The 17391-nt window shown below is 37.7% G+C and overlaps 1 protein-coding gene across 10 annotated transcripts in view; it reads right to left on the reverse strand.

Annotated features, from left to right (window-relative positions):
* Nucleotides 1–17391, reverse strand: part of LOC137167650 (poly(rC)-binding protein 3-like) — a 490543-nt gene that overhangs the window by 37078 nt on the left and 436074 nt on the right. For all 10 annotated transcript variants that reach the window (XM_067569882.1, XM_067569883.1, XM_067569874.1 and 7 more), the window contains 4 exons: nucleotides 16483–16599; nucleotides 7649–7780; nucleotides 4754–4882; nucleotides 2266–2409 (listed from right to left, as the gene is read on the reverse strand). In XM_067569882.1, the coding sequence (XP_067425983.1) occupies nucleotides 2266–2409; nucleotides 4754–4882; nucleotides 7649–7780; nucleotides 16483–16599 (522 nt within the window). The remainder of the gene's footprint in view (nucleotides 1–2265; nucleotides 2410–4753; nucleotides 4883–7648; nucleotides 7781–16482; nucleotides 16600–17391) is intronic.

Raw genomic sequence — 17391 nt, forward strand, 5'->3', positions numbered from 1 at the left:
CTATTTCAAATATAGTAGAAAAAGCACACTTCAGCCTGTATAATGCTTTGGCTGTGTCCTCTCCATGGTTGGAACAAGCCAAACACATTTTGGGATTACTACAACATAAATCATAAATAAAAATAATTGACCAATCATAAGGAAAGAGGAAACAGTCGTTTTAATTCACAAAATAGGGGTGGAATGCTGCTTCCAATAAAGTCAATGGACATTTTGCCATTGACTTCAATGAAAGCGGGAATGGTCAGTTTCCTGGGGCTAAAACTTGCCCTGATTATAGCCTGTGAAGTCAATGAGGCTGAAGGAGGGGTAAATCAGGCCAAAGTCTGGTCCTGAAGAGACACTGCTGGAAGTGTGCATTTTAGGTATAGGGTAATGTACAAAAAATATGGGTGGACAAATGGGATGAAACCTTCATTTTGTTTCTTTCAGACAGAGGTGGTGTTTTGGGATTATTAATATTATTTTTTAAAACAACAGCATATAGTGGATTTTGGTATGGATCTGAGCTAAGAGAAACAGCAGCATCTTGTTCACCTTCCTTTCCGTTCTGCTATATAACACAATACTGAAAAAGCACAAAGAGGATTAAAACAATGTTTAAAGCAGCAAAACCTATGCAACATCCCATCTCATCAAATAATGGTAGGAGTTTAATTTTTCTGAGCTTGCTGGATATGCAGAGTATATTAAACAAACAAACCCCAAGCCTTTCAGCTTAACCATGAAATAATTTGGAACTGAAAACTTCTCCTACAGGAAGGGAGAGTGATCCCATACAGCATCTCATCACTGCTGATACCGTTTTATTTTGTTTTTAATATCAATTTGTACTCAGAATTTCTCTAATACAATATCAAACACATAATGCATATTCTGTATTTTGGCACTAGAAATCAAATCCATGCTAACTCTCAAGCCTACATCTATCATTTTCTAAAGTATTGAAGAATTTGTCAGTAAGGGAGAGACTATAGGTTCAAAGATGCACACAAAATATCTGAATCAGCTTTTTTTTTCTTGATTGAACTAGGCCATGTTAAGAAAAATACAGAAAACCCAGCTGTGCTTTTTTTGATTTATAAAATTAAAGGTGACTAGAATTCAGCGATCTGTTATACTATATGACAAGATAGAATTTAAATTACTTATTCTAACTATTGAGAGCATTTTATTATCTACTTTTAATATTTTTTTATCTGAGTAATTTGTTATGCACTGAGACCATCTTTGACAGTAGCACCATTTACAGCACTGCTACTGTGCATCACTGAATATATATATATACACACACATCTGCATTAAAGGAGAACACCACAATATAAACTTTAAATATGTATCTGGAATAACTTACTCTGTGAACATTAACAGTCAAACGGAGATCAAATTCTGGAAAAGTAATTTTAATTTAAATTCTGTCAATTAAGAAAGTATGTATCTTATTCTGAAGAAAACCAATTAAATAAGAGCAGCAGATATGGAGAGCAGGAATTAATATTTAGTTAATTTCCCCCCCGCCCCCCCAAATTTACCATTAAACACTTCAGCAAACAGTGACTTTGTTATCAGTGTAACTGAATAAAGGACATTAAAACTTTTGTAAAGTGGCTAGTTAGTGTTACCAAATAATAATGTTGGGAAAACTTTTAATCCATAATGGCCTGACTTGCTCTCTAATACACTTATGAGATGTAGCCACCTTATGAAGCCTTCTTATGAATCAGCAGCCAGGGCCCAAGCATAATTTTTTTGGGCCAAGTACAAACTTGCTCCATTAAAAGGTTTCGGATGCCAGTCTCTTCATGAAATAACAAATTAACTCCTTACTGCAGAAGCTAATTTTAAATGTTGGTAAAACACCAATTGTCTTATTTTTGTTCCTTTCTACCATAGAAGACTACAGAGTTATACTCTAATGTACTCTCAGGTAGCAAGCAGAATAACCGTGATGCAGCTACTCATGGTAGGTGACAAATTCTTGGCAACATCAACTATGATGTTACATTTAGTGGAAGACATATAGAGAAAAAACAAAGCAACCCAGGGTTATGCGAGGGACATAAGTGAAATGAACAGGGTACAAAGTATCAGAGATTTGTTCAGTAACAGTAAAATACAGCATAGGAGTTAAAAGATGGCCTTGACTTGTTTTCATTTTAAGGTTATAGAACAGTGTTCTCCTTTTCTGCAAGCAATAACGGTCTGCACTGAATAAAACACATCCATACTATACCAGGCAAAAAAGTGTAAAAGTCGAAAACTAACAGGCGCTGGCTGAGGTTGGGCCAAGACGGTGTGGTTTCCAGCTGAAGCCAAAATGGTGTCTGCTCTTACCTGGCCACCTGCAAAAATGATAGGTGCAGAGGCAGGTTTGGGCCGGTAGGGAATGGTGGCACCTTTGGGTGGGGACTGAAAACAAAAACATATCAAGATATGGAATTAAGTAGCTCACATAAAATCATTTTTTACTTTGTTCACCGCATACAGCAATTGCATGCCTCTGCCCCATTCACCAGCACATTCTCGCAAGGGCCTGGATCCTGCTCCCATTGAATTCAGTGGCAAAATTCACATTCACTTCAGGGGAACTGGCTAAAGTCCTTATTACATAGGCAAAAGGAAAATGCAGACAGGTTTGTTTTTGCTTCCCCAAGAATTAGGTAAAGATTCCAGGGGTCTGAGAATGAAATTAGCTTTTCATGATACTTAAGGAAGTTAGGTGCCAATTTTGAAACTTGTTGATCTTTTGGAAGAATCTACCCAGTGTTCTCTCTTTGCACTAATCTGTTACCAGAGAACAATACATTTAGCTGATAACTCTTTGTGCATTGTCACACAGCCAAGTGTCCCGGTACAAAAGTGAAATAAGAATTTTCAGTCAGTGCTACAGTCACCACTCTCATTGCACTCAGATGAAAGATTACATGGGCCTGATCCTGCTTTCTACGGAACTCAGGGAGAAGTGGAGGGGCCCTCTACAAACAACAGGAGGAGAAAACTGTGCTGAGAATCAGTAGATAAAAATATGATCAGTAAGTACTTGACTGATCATAAATATTTCTTTATAAAATAGAGACTAAGAAAAACAAAATGGCCCTGGGAACAATCCTGTAAAACAAGCTTCAAATTATCTGCACAGTGCTTGGCACAATGACTTCTAGGCACTACTACTATCAATCAACAACAACAGAAACAATAAATAACAACAATAATAATAAAATAACATTTCCATGCCCTAGTTCTGTATTATTAGTTATTTGATTTTAATAAAGCAGTAACTGTGGCCAAATTAAATAAATTTAACAAATTAAACATGTTTCTTTTATGTATGCTTTAATATTTGAAGAAGCAAAATGTAGTTAAAGCATTGTCTTCTCCAAGGGTTCATGCCTGTGATTTGCTATCTCTAATTTATTATCTCTAAAATTAAGAGGCTCGATATGCAGAAAATGACTCTTTGGCCCTGGTTTGTGTCTGAAAATAACTCTGGTGCAAATAATATAATTTAGACATCAGACCACTGCTTAAATGACTGGGTGACATTACTTCCACACGCCAGTAATGGGAGATTCGAAATTGCTCCTGCAGTTATTTGCATCTGCATAGCTGTGAGACCGAGATGGGAAGTGAAAGGACAGGATTAAGCCCTTTTCAAAATCATGCCCTTTAAGTTATATTCTAAATTCTACATATAGACAGATGAATTTTTTATTTTCAAGCAGTTTATCAATTCTTCATAAAGTCATACGAAGCTCTCTGTGGCTAATCAACTGAAACTGGTTTCCAGTATTTTCTTTTTGTTTTGCTACATTTTTATGAAGAGATGCTTCTTTCAAATATGCAAATCTAATGCCAACTGAAGCAAGAGGCCCTTATTTGCCAGGCAAAGTTTGATCCTTACAATAATAATAATTTATAACACTGATTTTTATTAGGTTGCATGCTCTTTTGATGTACAATAACAGACAAAAATTTTAGATGCCATACATATTAGACACCACAATATTTAGATTAAAGAATAATTGTATGATGTGAGACATCACATTGTAACTAGATCTAGTGGAACATCTTCTTTGGCAGAATGTTTTGCCATTGGAAAACGCTGATTTGACAAAACTGAAATGTTTTGGAGGAAATTTATTAACTTTGTCTAAATTTTCAACAGGAAATTATCAAAATGTTTCATTTTGGTGAGACTGAAATATTTCATTTTGACCTTACTGATACATTTGGTTTCAATAAGGATAGAACATTATTATATTATATTATATTAATAAACAGATTATAATAATATAATAAAATCAAAGCGACAAAGTCAAAATGAAACATTTTGACTTTATAAAAACAAAATGATGATCTTATTGAAATGTTTCAACCTTATCAACCAAACGTTTCAATAGCAGCAGACTGAAATTTTTCAGGGTATTTTGTTTCACAAAAAATTCTGAGGTTTGTACTTTTTATCCCGATTTGTGGTGGGACTTGTGTTTTTCAACCAGCTCGGCTGTTTACATTTTAAGGACAACCAGTGTGGAAGAGTTACATGGTAAGCAAATCCTGCCATAATTGACTGATCTGTGAGGCACTCTGCACTCTAAACACCAGGAGCATTGACAACTAGTCTTGAAATTACTGGGAGTTGAGATCAGCATCTTACAGGATCAAGGCTTGAGTGAGGGGCCAGATTTGGAGAAAATTAACAATTTCTGAACATTATCAGTATGAACTTTAAATGTTTTTAGTGCTCTCTTACCTCTAGCATGACCACACAGATTTGTTTTACACATTGAATAATGGCATCAGGGGTGCCTGATATAGTGACAGCACGTTCTGTTGAATTTGGCAACATATCCCCTGCTACTTGTACCTGGGCCCCTGTGGACTTAAGAAAAAATAAACAAAACAAACATTAGTGTCATAAATATACAGCTGCACATAAAAAGTACAAATGCAGCTGCAGATAAAGTACAGTCATAACTAAAACATGTCTGTTTTTCAGATTTATGCTATATATATAGCAAATAAAATTGCCGGGAATAGATTTGTGTATGTAAACCAAATTTGCAAGTATTTCCAATGGTAAAAAGAATAGTTATCAATGGTTGTTAAATAAATAAATAAATAAATAGAGATTTTAACCCCAAGGTTAGTCTCCCAACTTTCTGAAACAGAGACTACTGCAGATACAATGGAAAAAAAATATGAAAACTAATGACTTTCCTAATCATTAAGACAATCATTAAAAAAATAATTGCTGATGTCTGAAGAGCTTCAGCTTCCCAAATGAATTCCAGTCATGGATGGGTGATCCCTTAATGAACTGATGACTGAGATCATTTTACTGAATGAAATTTTGGGTTGCTTTGTATTCACATCATAGTGATGCAGTGCAATACAGAAGCACTTCTAAATTATTATTAGTGTTGATTAAACATATGCACATCATCAGCTTTTAGTTCACTGATGAACCTAACCAGGTAATGAGCCAGTGTTCCTTCCTCCTCCCCCCTCCAATATTAATGTTAATGGCTCTTAGTGGAAAAAAAAAAGACGCCAAAATCATCCTTGGTGTAACGCAGCAAAAATCCTGCAAGTCATTTTCAATTGATGGAAAAAAATATAACAAAACCTTTTTCTATTAAATTAATATTTTCATACGTTATACACACACCTATTTCTGATCCTCATTTGTGGGTACAAATGTTTTTGTCTTGCAATGATTTTGTGTCAGTCAGTTTGGAGTTAATTTAGTTTGTTGTTGGCCATGCACAACTCATCTTATTCTTTTTTCCAGAGACTGATTAAATTACTGATTACATCTTCGGTTCACTTGTGCTGTTTAAACCCAGAATATCAATTATGGGTTCTTTAATATGCTTTGGAATGTCACCATAATTTGATCAATCTGTCATGTCATTATGCTATTTTTTTAAAAAAAATAATCATGTCTTGAAAATACTGAGGCAAACTACATGTTGTTGCTGGATACATGATTGAGCATAAAAGAACACCTATCCTACTAGTGCTGCTCAATGTGTTGCGTGAGGATGAGATTAGAATGCATCTTGAGATGTATGATCCTTTTTCATTTGGGCCGTAGTCACCATTTAAAACAAAGTTTTGAGCAACAGCAGGTCTTGGACAAAATATACTGGGCCCAATACTGCTCTCAGTTTCATGCGTGCCATTCAATCATGCATTTTGTTGATGTATAAAGCTTATAACATTTTTAACTGATATAAAAATATCTTGGCATTTTGTGGTTAGAGGAAAATTGGTAATTGACGTAAATTTAATATTAAAAAACAATCTGAGTACTGTATAAAGGTAGTCTATCTGATAAGATTTAATCTAAAGGAAAGCTCAAATGTATTTGTTATCTATACATGATTATGTAATGTATTTCCTGTATATGAGTAATAATTGTTGCTGAGTGATCATTATTATGTTGCTGTAGATTTAATCAATTGTTCAGGTGCTTAATACTTTTGTATGGGCATTTTTTATTGTGGTGGACATCTATCTAAACAAAGAAACAAACAAACCTTTACCCATTTAGCTTAGGACTGCAGTCTCAGTGTTAAGACATTAAGAAGCACTTCTCATCATGGATAGATTGTAAGAGAGAGTTATCAATAACAATTTTTTTCTACAATTATTCATTTCTGAGCCTGCACACTTAAGGCCAGATAATTCCTTCTCCCACTAAAACCCAGAGGAGGATTGGAAGATGCAAGGGGGAACAAATTTCCATGAGGATCTTCTTGCAGAGTTTCTCTCCACATAATTTCATGCCCCCACCAATAACCCGCAGTTCCAAAAGCAAAGTCCAGAAAAGGTCTTAAAAACAAAAACAAAAAAACAACAATAAAAAAAACCACAGACCCCCTGTCACAGGGCTGCTTCAGAGAGGTTGCCAAACATTGTGGCCTCAGTGGATTTTGGGGTGGAGTAATGTCCTAAGAAATAGCTTGGACTAAAAAAAATCTATAAGGATCAGTGTATGTGAAATTAGACCACCTGTGAAGCCATACAACTGGAGGCAAGAGAGGGGTAAAAGGATATAGAATATAGATTTAGAAAATCAATTTAACAACTCAAGGTAAGTCAAATATTGTGCCCACTAACGTGGACAGTGTCCATTTAAGCTACTTGGCCTTTTCTGGCTACAGAGGCTGCAACTGAAATGTTCAGATTTGAAAAGGATTAGCAATTCTTCAGACCTAGATTATTTGAGGTATTTCTGGATTTGTTTTAAAGTTAAAGAAATAATTCTGTGCTAATCTGTTCCTTTGCTACGTGGCATCTTATTTTTTCCTTTTCTCAAATGTGTATTCACAAGCCAGTTGTACACTAAAGATCTTGAAGGCTAAAGTCACTTTTTCAAAGGTTGCCACATGGAAACACAAATTTCTTCTAACACTGGTTAATTCCACTGTAGGATCCTTAGCTTTCATGAGGCTATAGATGTTAATGACACCTTTCTCAGCTGGTTTATCTGAGCATTCCATTCATGAAATATTTACATGAATGCAATGAACCAACCACGGTGGAAGGACTCTGTAAGCCATATTCTTTAAAGGGACACATTAGGGCATAGAGCTTCATAAATTACCGAGCATCAATCAGTTGGAATCCTAGAACTTACCTCCCTGATTTCTTTGATTTTGGAGCCCCCTTTTCCTATAAGGGATCCACACTGACTTGCAGGGACTACAAGTCGCAGTGTCACAGGTGGTTTGCTGGTCACTGTGCTGTTTGTCATTGAAGCATTTATGTCCTGTAATAACAATGTCAATAAGAATTAGTTGAGGATTTGCCATTCCTCTTAACACTTAAGAGGATCAAAGTGAATACTCGAGCTGTGCTTGGAGAATTGGTAAGCTTGAAGCTAATCATGTTTTTGTAGCAAATAAAGCAGCCAGCTCTGCTGGTGGCGCCCCAGAAGCGTGAGCTGCATGATGACATCATGGCAATGAAACAGTCGATACCAAGTGCTAAAATACCCAGGCACAAAGACTTTCTCTGATAAGGTAACAAATCACATTTTATTTGTTAGCACTTTTAATACAAAGGAGACAATGGAGAAAGTATAAATAACATTAATCAACAGAAATGGCAGACCAAAAACTATGATTTTGATAAATATTTTGAAGGTTCCCAGATTTAACTCCCACTATGCGGCAGATCTCAAAGCATTTTCAACACTGCTTAAATTTTCCTAAACTCTTCTGTGTCATAGAGAGGCTGCGGGAATGGCCTACAAAGCAGCAACCACCTGTTCATCTCATCTAATCTAATTTAATCAATAAGATTATACTGTACCCTTCAGTGAGCATTTTAGAGTTCTACCAGTTGCTAGCCTCTAATTTGTGTAAAATATGTTTTGCTTGTTCAAATTCTTGTTTGCAAGCACAAAACAGACCCCCTGGTAACGTAATCTTTTAATGACAAATGAAATTATAATGCTCATCTTCCTACTGTAAAATATGCTACTGTTGATAGCATCCCAGAATCCTGTTGTTGAAAATAAAAAGCCACAAATACTACTGTGCAATTCTATAGCATCTTTCATAAGAGCATGGCAACATACTTCTATGAACATTAGCCAATTAAGCCACACCAGCTCTGTGACATGGATAATGGTTACTTCGCCCATCTGTGAGATGAATGCTGCAGCTGTTAACAGCACACAGAAACACCGCACAGGAGATTAGGACATGGAGTGAAAGAAAATATCGTAACTAACAGAGGGAGAATTTAGGTCGGCAGAATTACTGTAATTACCCAAAATGTAATTTGTCCAGAACTACCAGGATTAACGCTCCTACTCTTATCAAAAGTGCAATGCGATCTTTAATAACCATGAGTGATCAGGACCTTGGTTCCACCTCTCATGCAAAAGAGAGCACCTTAAGGAGCACAGTGCTGTCTGATGCTATGTTGGTGCATTAGTACAGTAATGAAAAGTGCTATCTAATGACCAGGAGCACTTTGGTATCTCTTACATTAGAAGTCTTCAATCTACGTGTTGGCCCAGCCTGACCCTGTTTAGCTTAAAAAAGCTGACAGAATCACAGCACAATGAAGTATGGCTGCCTGGCGCAGGTTAGTTCTCATGTAATTCCTCTCGTTGACACTGCATCGCGTCATATTTACTGTCAGCAAGAGATTACAATCCAAAACAAAGCAATACAGGCTACAGCATGTTGTGGCGTGCATGCATCTGAAATCTATCGTGTGTATGTATGTTTATGTATTATATATATTATTTTGCATGTATATACTTAATTTGTATTACTACGGTGCCTAGGAGCCTTAGTCATGGAACAGGAGCACATGATGTTAGGTGCTGTGCAACTGCATGCCACATGCCAGTTTTTTAGAAGTGGGATGCCATCAAACTTTGGCAAGCTGCTCTTAGCTGATGGTATCCCACAGATATACGACATACCTTTCACTTCAAAGACAGGCAAAGCCCTATGCCACAAAAGGCTGCCAACCTCTCTCGCATTTGAAATAAGCATTTTCTACCATTTGATCAGGGACTAATACATTAATAATATTCAGCCCGTCAAACTTTACAAACATTAATTAATGAATAGTCATAGCATCCCCTCTGTGTATTAACATCACCAAGGAAAAACTGTAAAGAGAGGCTCATAGAGATGCCCAAAGCACAAAACTGTCAGCATAGGGCCAGAACTCAGGAATCACTGGCTCCTGGTGAGAGTAGGTCAGAAATTTTCTAACAGAACATTTTTTCCCATATCAAAATGCCAATATGTCAACATTCTGCACGAATGTGTCAATTTAATCAATATTCTAATGGATACCAGGCAGGATTCTGATGGAACCCTCCCTGCTAGCAGGTTCCAAAACCTTCCTGGTTTCTTGCCAGTTTACCTGTCTGGCTCTTTGGCAGCTAGTCTTGCTATATTAACAACAACAAGCCATGTCTTCCCAAGACTGAATATTTGCTTGCATGCTGGGAAAAAAACCCATGGAAGACTGTGTGTGGAATTCCTCTCAGTCCTGGTGCCTGGAACTGCAGCAGACCGGAGCAACAAGTACGGGGAGATTCTAATCACCCCTTACAGCCCTGGACTAGAGCATGTGCAATCGCTCTGTGTGGATAAAGCACGCTCAGTGCAGATGCAATCTTCACAGAATTTAGTTGCTAAACTTAGATGAAACCTTCCCCAGAAAAACGCAGCTTTAGGCAGACACCCAGCAGGAAAATTTCAGTCTAGACAGTTTAACTTTGGCAAAGTTATAAGCCAACTGAAAACAGGATGTTATAATGGAAAGTGTCAGACAACATTAACTGTAGGTGATGCTATCTGTGCCATCAATAAATTCTTTATATACTTTATTTTCCTGGTTGTCTTGGATGTATAAAGTACAAAATGACAAGGTCAGATTTTAAAGTAACAACATTTTGTATTCACAATTCCAACCCTTCATTCCACTTTTTCTTTTTTAGACAGCGATCCTAATTTTGATCTTTTTCCCCCTGAGACCTTGGTTTATACAAACATACCTGTGCTTAATTTATGCACATGAGCAGTACTGCTCCCATGAACTGCCATTCATGGCTGCTCCCATGAATAAAGTTAAGCATGTGTGCAAGTGCTTGCAGAAGAATCAGGGCCTAAGTTTTAATCACTTTACTCCATAACTTCGCATTATTACGGTGAACTGGTTCTTTATGTAGCAATACATTTTGTTCTAAGCAGTTTTAGAAAGGCCCCACTTAATTTACAAAAAAAGAAAACAATTTATAATGTTAAATTATAATGCCATGTTCATGAGTGGTTTATAGCTGATTAGTTCTATAACAATTTCATTAAAAGAAATCATTGCAAGAGTGCTTGGCTTCTATTTTGTTCTATACAGTAATGTAGACTTGTGATTTCTTTTTTTCGGTAGAGAGTAAAATATTTTCTTAGCATATGGAAAAAAACTCAGCCAATATTTAGTGATATTTCCATGTTGCTATGTTAATGGACAATAACGGACAGCTACCTGGAATGTTTTCATTCTCTTTCATTTTTGGAAAGAGACATTTTAGACCAGACAGCAATGATCAAATGTTCCTGTCGTAACAAGAATATGTGCACAGTCCTGTCTTTCCTGTACAGCTAAGCGTGGTTTCCCAAAAGACTTGTCTATGAGGTAGTACATAGTTGTGCTGTCCCAGGAGCAGCCTTGGAAGCTGATTATGACTGATGCCCAGCACACTGACGGGCAGAGCCTGCTTCCCGCCAGCCTATTCCCAACTCACGTTTGTTGGGTGTGTGTGTGTGTGGGAGGGGGACATGGAGAGGGGAAATGGGGGAATTGTAGCACCTCTGCTGAGGAGGCCTCTCCCTAATGCAAGATGGGCTAGAATCTGGCCCCAAAGAGCTATGGAAGTGTGAAGAGGGCACCCACTCTAGCTAACTAAAGTTTTGTTGTAATATTATTGTAGTATTTGAGGACCTCACAATCTTTAATATATTTACCTTCACAATGCCCCTGGGTGCAGGGAAGTGCTGTCACCCCCATTTTACAGATGGGGGACTAAGGCTCAGAGACACTCTGTGACTTGCCCCAATTATACAGGAAGTCTGTGACAGAGCAGGGAATTGTACCCGGGTCCTCCAAATACAAAGCTAGCTTCCTAATCACCAAAGCATCCCTCCTATCAGTAGCCAGCAACATGTCTGAGAGGAACATCAATAAAGTAAGGGCTTATCTACATGGCAAGTCACTGCACAGCAAGCCAGATTATGAATCTATAGCACCAGCTTGCTGTGAAGTACTGCTGTGGACACGGCCACAGCACATTGAAAGTCTAAGAGTATGGCTTGGCGTACTGCACTTTCCAGTAGTAGTATGCTAATCTGTACTCCAAGTCATGTGGTACCCTTGGGGAACATTACTGCATGGCAAACTGCTGCGCTGTAGATTCACCCCGTCTAGCTGTGCAGTAAATCTGCGGTATAGACAAATCTGCCATATGCAAAACCATTCTGGCTCAGTGCTCAGCAAACAACCATGAGACTATTGGGCAGATCCTCAGCTGGTCTATGACAATTTGGGCTGAGGATCTGCCTTTGAGTGTAGCATCAGTTTCATACCTGATATGAAAACTGATCAGATAATTATCTGAATAATACTTCCAATTATATTTTTTTCCATTTTTTACCCATCCTATGCAGCTGGACAAGTATTTTGTGAATATTTGCAAATAAATATGGATTTTCACAACATTTTTCAAATAAAACTTGTGAATGTTACCGCTGAGTTCTACCTACTAATTATTATATCAGGAGATAATTTCCTGCATTTGCAAGGGGATACAGATTTGGTGATCTAAGATGTCTTTGCCAGCTGCAACTTCTATGATCGGTGCTGATTTTTCTCATTTTTCTTAGCCCTAGTTTCCCTCTGGATAAAAGTGACTATTTTGATTGTTTATATGATTCAAACTTGGCTTGTTTAGCAAGCATATAAATTCATCAGCAACCTGCTACAAAATAACATGCCTGTCGCCCTGAGAGTTAGTTAAAGCATGTTGGTAAAAGGCAGGAAACAATAACAGTGCAGAAAAGTCTCTTTGGACTTGGCTTCCTTACGCTAGGTTGTATGTTTTGATTATTTTCTGGTATTAGAAAGGCTGGTGTGTTTGAGGGCTCTCATGTCCTCCCAGGATATGTTTCTCCCCAGTTATATACCTGTAGTGTTGAAATGAAAATTTCACATAACTTTATCTTGAAAGCAAAAAACAGCACTGAGCTGGTACTCACTTGAGCACCACGAGTATTGTGTTCACCCCCTAGTGCATCTCAACATGTCAGGAGCAATCCACAGAGCTTAGTGATGACAGATAGTACAAAGAGAAAGAAATGTTGTAACGGTTTATTCTGCCCAAAAGCATATGGACTGCCTTGATCCAGATGGTAACGACTTATGCATGGTTTTAGCTGACTTAATAAAGGATGGATTCAGATTTAGAACAAGCTACTACAACAGTTGTCCTCAAAACCATAAAAGGGTGAACCAATTACTAGTTCATAACAGAGAATGTCTTATGCTCATTTTCTTTACGTTTGGGTGGGGATGATTATCCATCCAGGTGATCATTTAAAATAGGGTGAGACTCTTGGACAACCCATATCCTGTACAGTCCTGCTGAAGACAATGGAGTTGCACAGAGCACACGCTCTTAGTGGCAAGGACCATCTTGTTGTTATGGATTTGTATGTGCCTAGCACAGGGGAGTCCTGGTCCATTATCATGGCTCCTAGGTCCTAGGGAACAAATAATAAATAAAAATAATAGTCTAGGATAAAAGGTGGGCTTTTTTCCCCCCAAAGGTGTTAGCAAACACATTTTAACTCTACTGTAGACAGGGCAAATTGTATTTTAACATGTGTTAGTTGGCTAAAGTCAATGTCATGGAGGAGCTCTGGCTACAACATGACCAACTAACATGGCTGTAACAATGTCAAACCCACTACACGACGTGTTACGTACTGACATCACAGGGGTGTGTGACATCATGGGAGCTAAATCAAGATAGCTAGCTTGATTTTTTTTTAAAGTACTTTCAGAGGAAAAAGGAAGACCTCAATGACTCCACAGCTTCTACTAGTGTGCTGTTGATTAACTGAGAACAGGAAATGTTTAGACAACTCTGAGCAGAACTATCATCTTCTGCACCTTTTAAAGTTTTTCTTTATGCAGAGTTGTCACATGATGGCACGTGGCAATCTTTTTGACATAATAAACTGAAGAAAAATGAACCAAAGCAGCTACTAGGATGCGTATCTAGTATGCGTATGTTCCCCCCACAACACCCCCTGCTTCTCAAGGCTAGCGGAGGGGAGCCATTGGGCAGAGAAGAGTTTCTTCTCACGTCTTCTTTCAAGGCTAGGGTAGACAGCAGTAGAGAATAGATGAATAGCAATTAAACACAAATGCTACTAAAAATGTTACCTTTTGCTAACTGAATATTCATGCTATTTGTGAAATTAATTATTCAATTTGCTCATCTTCAGCCAAATGACACTTGGATTACTGTTTCATCCTCAGCCAGGGCCGGATCCTGGCCTTGCAACTGAATTCTTTAACTATGTGGAATCACCAGCCAGATTCCTGTGCATTCCCTGTTCTGCCTCACCCCAAAAAAAACGCCACTGGGCAGCAGCTCAGAAGGCCGTGAGGATGACCTACATTGGGACAGGGACTGCATTTTTACTTCATATCTGGACAACACCTAGTGCAATGGATCCCCAATACCTAGCTGGGGCTTCCAGTTCCTAATAAATACATAAATTATGATGATAAACTTTGAAGCAGCAGTTAACAAGGACAACTCCCATTTGTCTCTCTTCTCTCCCACTACATATGAAGTTCAATTTTAACCTGAAAAAGGGTCTTGCACAAAGTCAGAGCCTGTATTCCTTAGGGCCTAGTCTACACTGCCGGCGGATTTTGGATTTACGTAGCTTGCGTATTTCCCGTTGACTTACAAACTTCTACTTACTGCAATGTCCCCACTGTGCTGCACTGACGGGAAATACTCTCTGGTCGACGCAGCATTACTCTTCTTGTGGGGGGTGGATTAATGGCGTCGACTTCCGGGATCAACTGAGAGGGTCTCCACTGCCGCTCAATCGATCCGACAGAATTGAGCCTGCACTGCCGACAATGCCGCCGGCAGTGTAGACACACCCTAGGTTTTAGAGTTCTAGCAGCCTATTCTCTAAGCAGGATTTATGCCCCAAGAGCTAACTGATAAAGAGTTTTGTCTGGTGAGTAATTTATACCTTCCTTTACAGCCACACTGCTGGGTTGTTACGCCATAGTTATGCTGTTAGCATAATTGAAAGGGAGAATAAAAGTATTTTATAGACAACTGCAAGAAAACAATGTTCTGATTTATGTTTTTTTTAAAATGGCTGAAGAAATGTAAAACAGAAAGTCGTGATATGCATCAACATAACAGCACATGATATTTATATAGCTCATTTGCAATTTCTGAGACACGGTACTTTGTTATGCCTCCAAGAGTTATAGTTCTCTCATTGCCCATTTTTATCCATGGGGAACTTTCAGAATAATTATAGTAAACAGAACTGGTTGTATGATGCAGACTTCATTAGAGCCCTGCTTTTAAATCTAAAAGTGGCAAATGACATCTGAAGCAAATGTGGGTATTTTATAACATATAACGCACAGCTACTGTATCTGCAATGAATGTAAATGACCTTTTGACTAAGAACTGCCACATTAAAGATACAAACCTATCACCTAAAATACAAGAGAGTCAATAAATAAAATATTTCAAATGCTGAAATCCAAACCTCCTTGCCCTTTGTTAAGTACAGGACATTTAATGATGTCTTAGCTATGAGGCCTGATCCTGCCTGGTGTTGAATGCCTTCTGAGAGATGTTTCCACTGATTTCAGTGGGGACTGAGAATGACCAGATCCTTGCAGGTATCCCTCAGCACTTTCCAGAATACGACCCGTCTCTTGGAATATGGCAACTATTTAACAGCATGCAAGAGATGTACTCAACAGTTTAGGGGAGGAAGTGAAGAAAGCAACCATATATATTGAAAGTGAATGGGGAATTTAGGCAGAATGTAATCGTCTGGGTTGTAATTTGGCGAAAATGCCTCCTTGCTTTAGAGAAAAGTGCTACAAGAATATTATTCACCATATATGACAAAGCCTCAGTTTTATGTCTCATCTGAAAGATGGAACCTTCTAACATCATGTTGGGGGCTGAGTTAGTCATACTGATGCAGAAAGAAGAGTACCCCTACTGTATTAGTACCACCACTTTCTCCAGCCCTTGGGATCTTTCATGGAGGTTTCCCATCCCAAGTCTGGGCATGTCTAATGCTACTTGGCCTATGAAAGCTGATGCAGTCCAGGAGTGTATGTACGGTAACATTAGAGGTGTGCTCTCTTTTTCCTTATTTATTTTCAGTGTATTTTAAAATCTGAAGTCTAAATATGGTAATTGGTAATGATCTATTTTGCTTTTAAAAAATTAAAAAACCCCAACTTTCCAGTTGAGTGAAATGTATACTTTTTTCATATAAAAAATTGACTTCACTACCAAACTAATTCACACAGAAACCAAGCTAAAAGTTATGCAATTATTCTTTTCAAATCAAATCCACAATGGGACCAGACATTTCCAAGACATTTTTTCCCACCATTAGAGCACATTACTAGAAGCAATTGCTTTCCCCTAAGTCTACAAAAAGCAAAAGAAATGATCAAACAGCTTGTAAATTGACCCATTATTTCTCTTTCAGTATTGCTGCCAAAAGCATTTATAAAAATATAACCACTTTCATTGCCATTAAATAAAGCATTAAACAAATTATATTTAGCGTTAAAGCAAACAGGAGAAGATTCAGACAATATTTGTATTGCAACTTGAAGAGCAAAAAATGTATTTTATTTGCTTACCTCTTCAAATTTTAACGCAATCATAGAAAAAGCCTTAAAAATCGCATCTGTTGGACCTGTTATTGTCACAATTCTTTCTGGACAGGAACCTTCCGAAATATTGATTCGAGCACCACTCTGTCAAAAAGAACAAATATTTTAAAAGTATATTTTCTTTGGGGATGCAGAGTATTCTACTTATCTGTCTGTCTAGCTGTGAACTTATATGCCTCTTATCATCACAGTAAGTGAGCAGCACCTAAGTAATTAAAAGTAATAATTACAAAATAAGTTCTTTCACGTTTCCTTACCTACTTGCAGGAGTTAATTTGAACAGGACTAAAAACAGAGAACTCTGGGCATGAGACATTTTTTTTTTTTTTAGCAAGCATCAACAAAAAAAAAATTCATTTAATCTCTGGATTGGATTCAAATTAATCCCTTAAAAATGGTCTGTCTAGTTAGGGCTCCAGTTTTCTGAATAAAACTGCACTCTATGCCATATTTTATAGGTCATGGTTTTATATCCTAGACTAAATTATTCTAATGGGTGCTTTGTACAAGCTTATACAAAACAGTATACTTATGTGTACTGAACACACTTACTAAAGAATGATTCAGTAACTGTAAGATACCAATGCACTGCAGTAACACAGCTATGTCTCTTTAAAAGGAAGTGTCAGCAAGAAGGAAATAGGAAACCAAGCATCTGGGAGCCGGAGACCTTGATTTTCATTTACACTGTGGGCCTTTTATATCACTCTGGTGGTATAGATGCCTTAAAGTGGGTATAAATGTATTAAAAAGAGTTCTTAATGTAATGAGAATCAGTCCCAGATGGCTCAGGAGAGACAGAAACTATGTACTTTCTTTTTATTCTTGCACTTACCGCTGTTGAACCAGTTTAGTGTATCTTGCCTCCCTGCATGA

Source organism: Emydura macquarii, unplaced genomic scaffold, assembly GCF_026122565.2.
Source record: "Emydura macquarii macquarii isolate MOO-44397 ecotype Brisbane River unplaced genomic scaffold, CSIRO-AGI_Emac_v2 contig_2948, whole genome shotgun sequence".
Lineage (NCBI taxonomy): Eukaryota > Metazoa > Chordata > Testudines > Chelidae > Emydura > Emydura macquarii.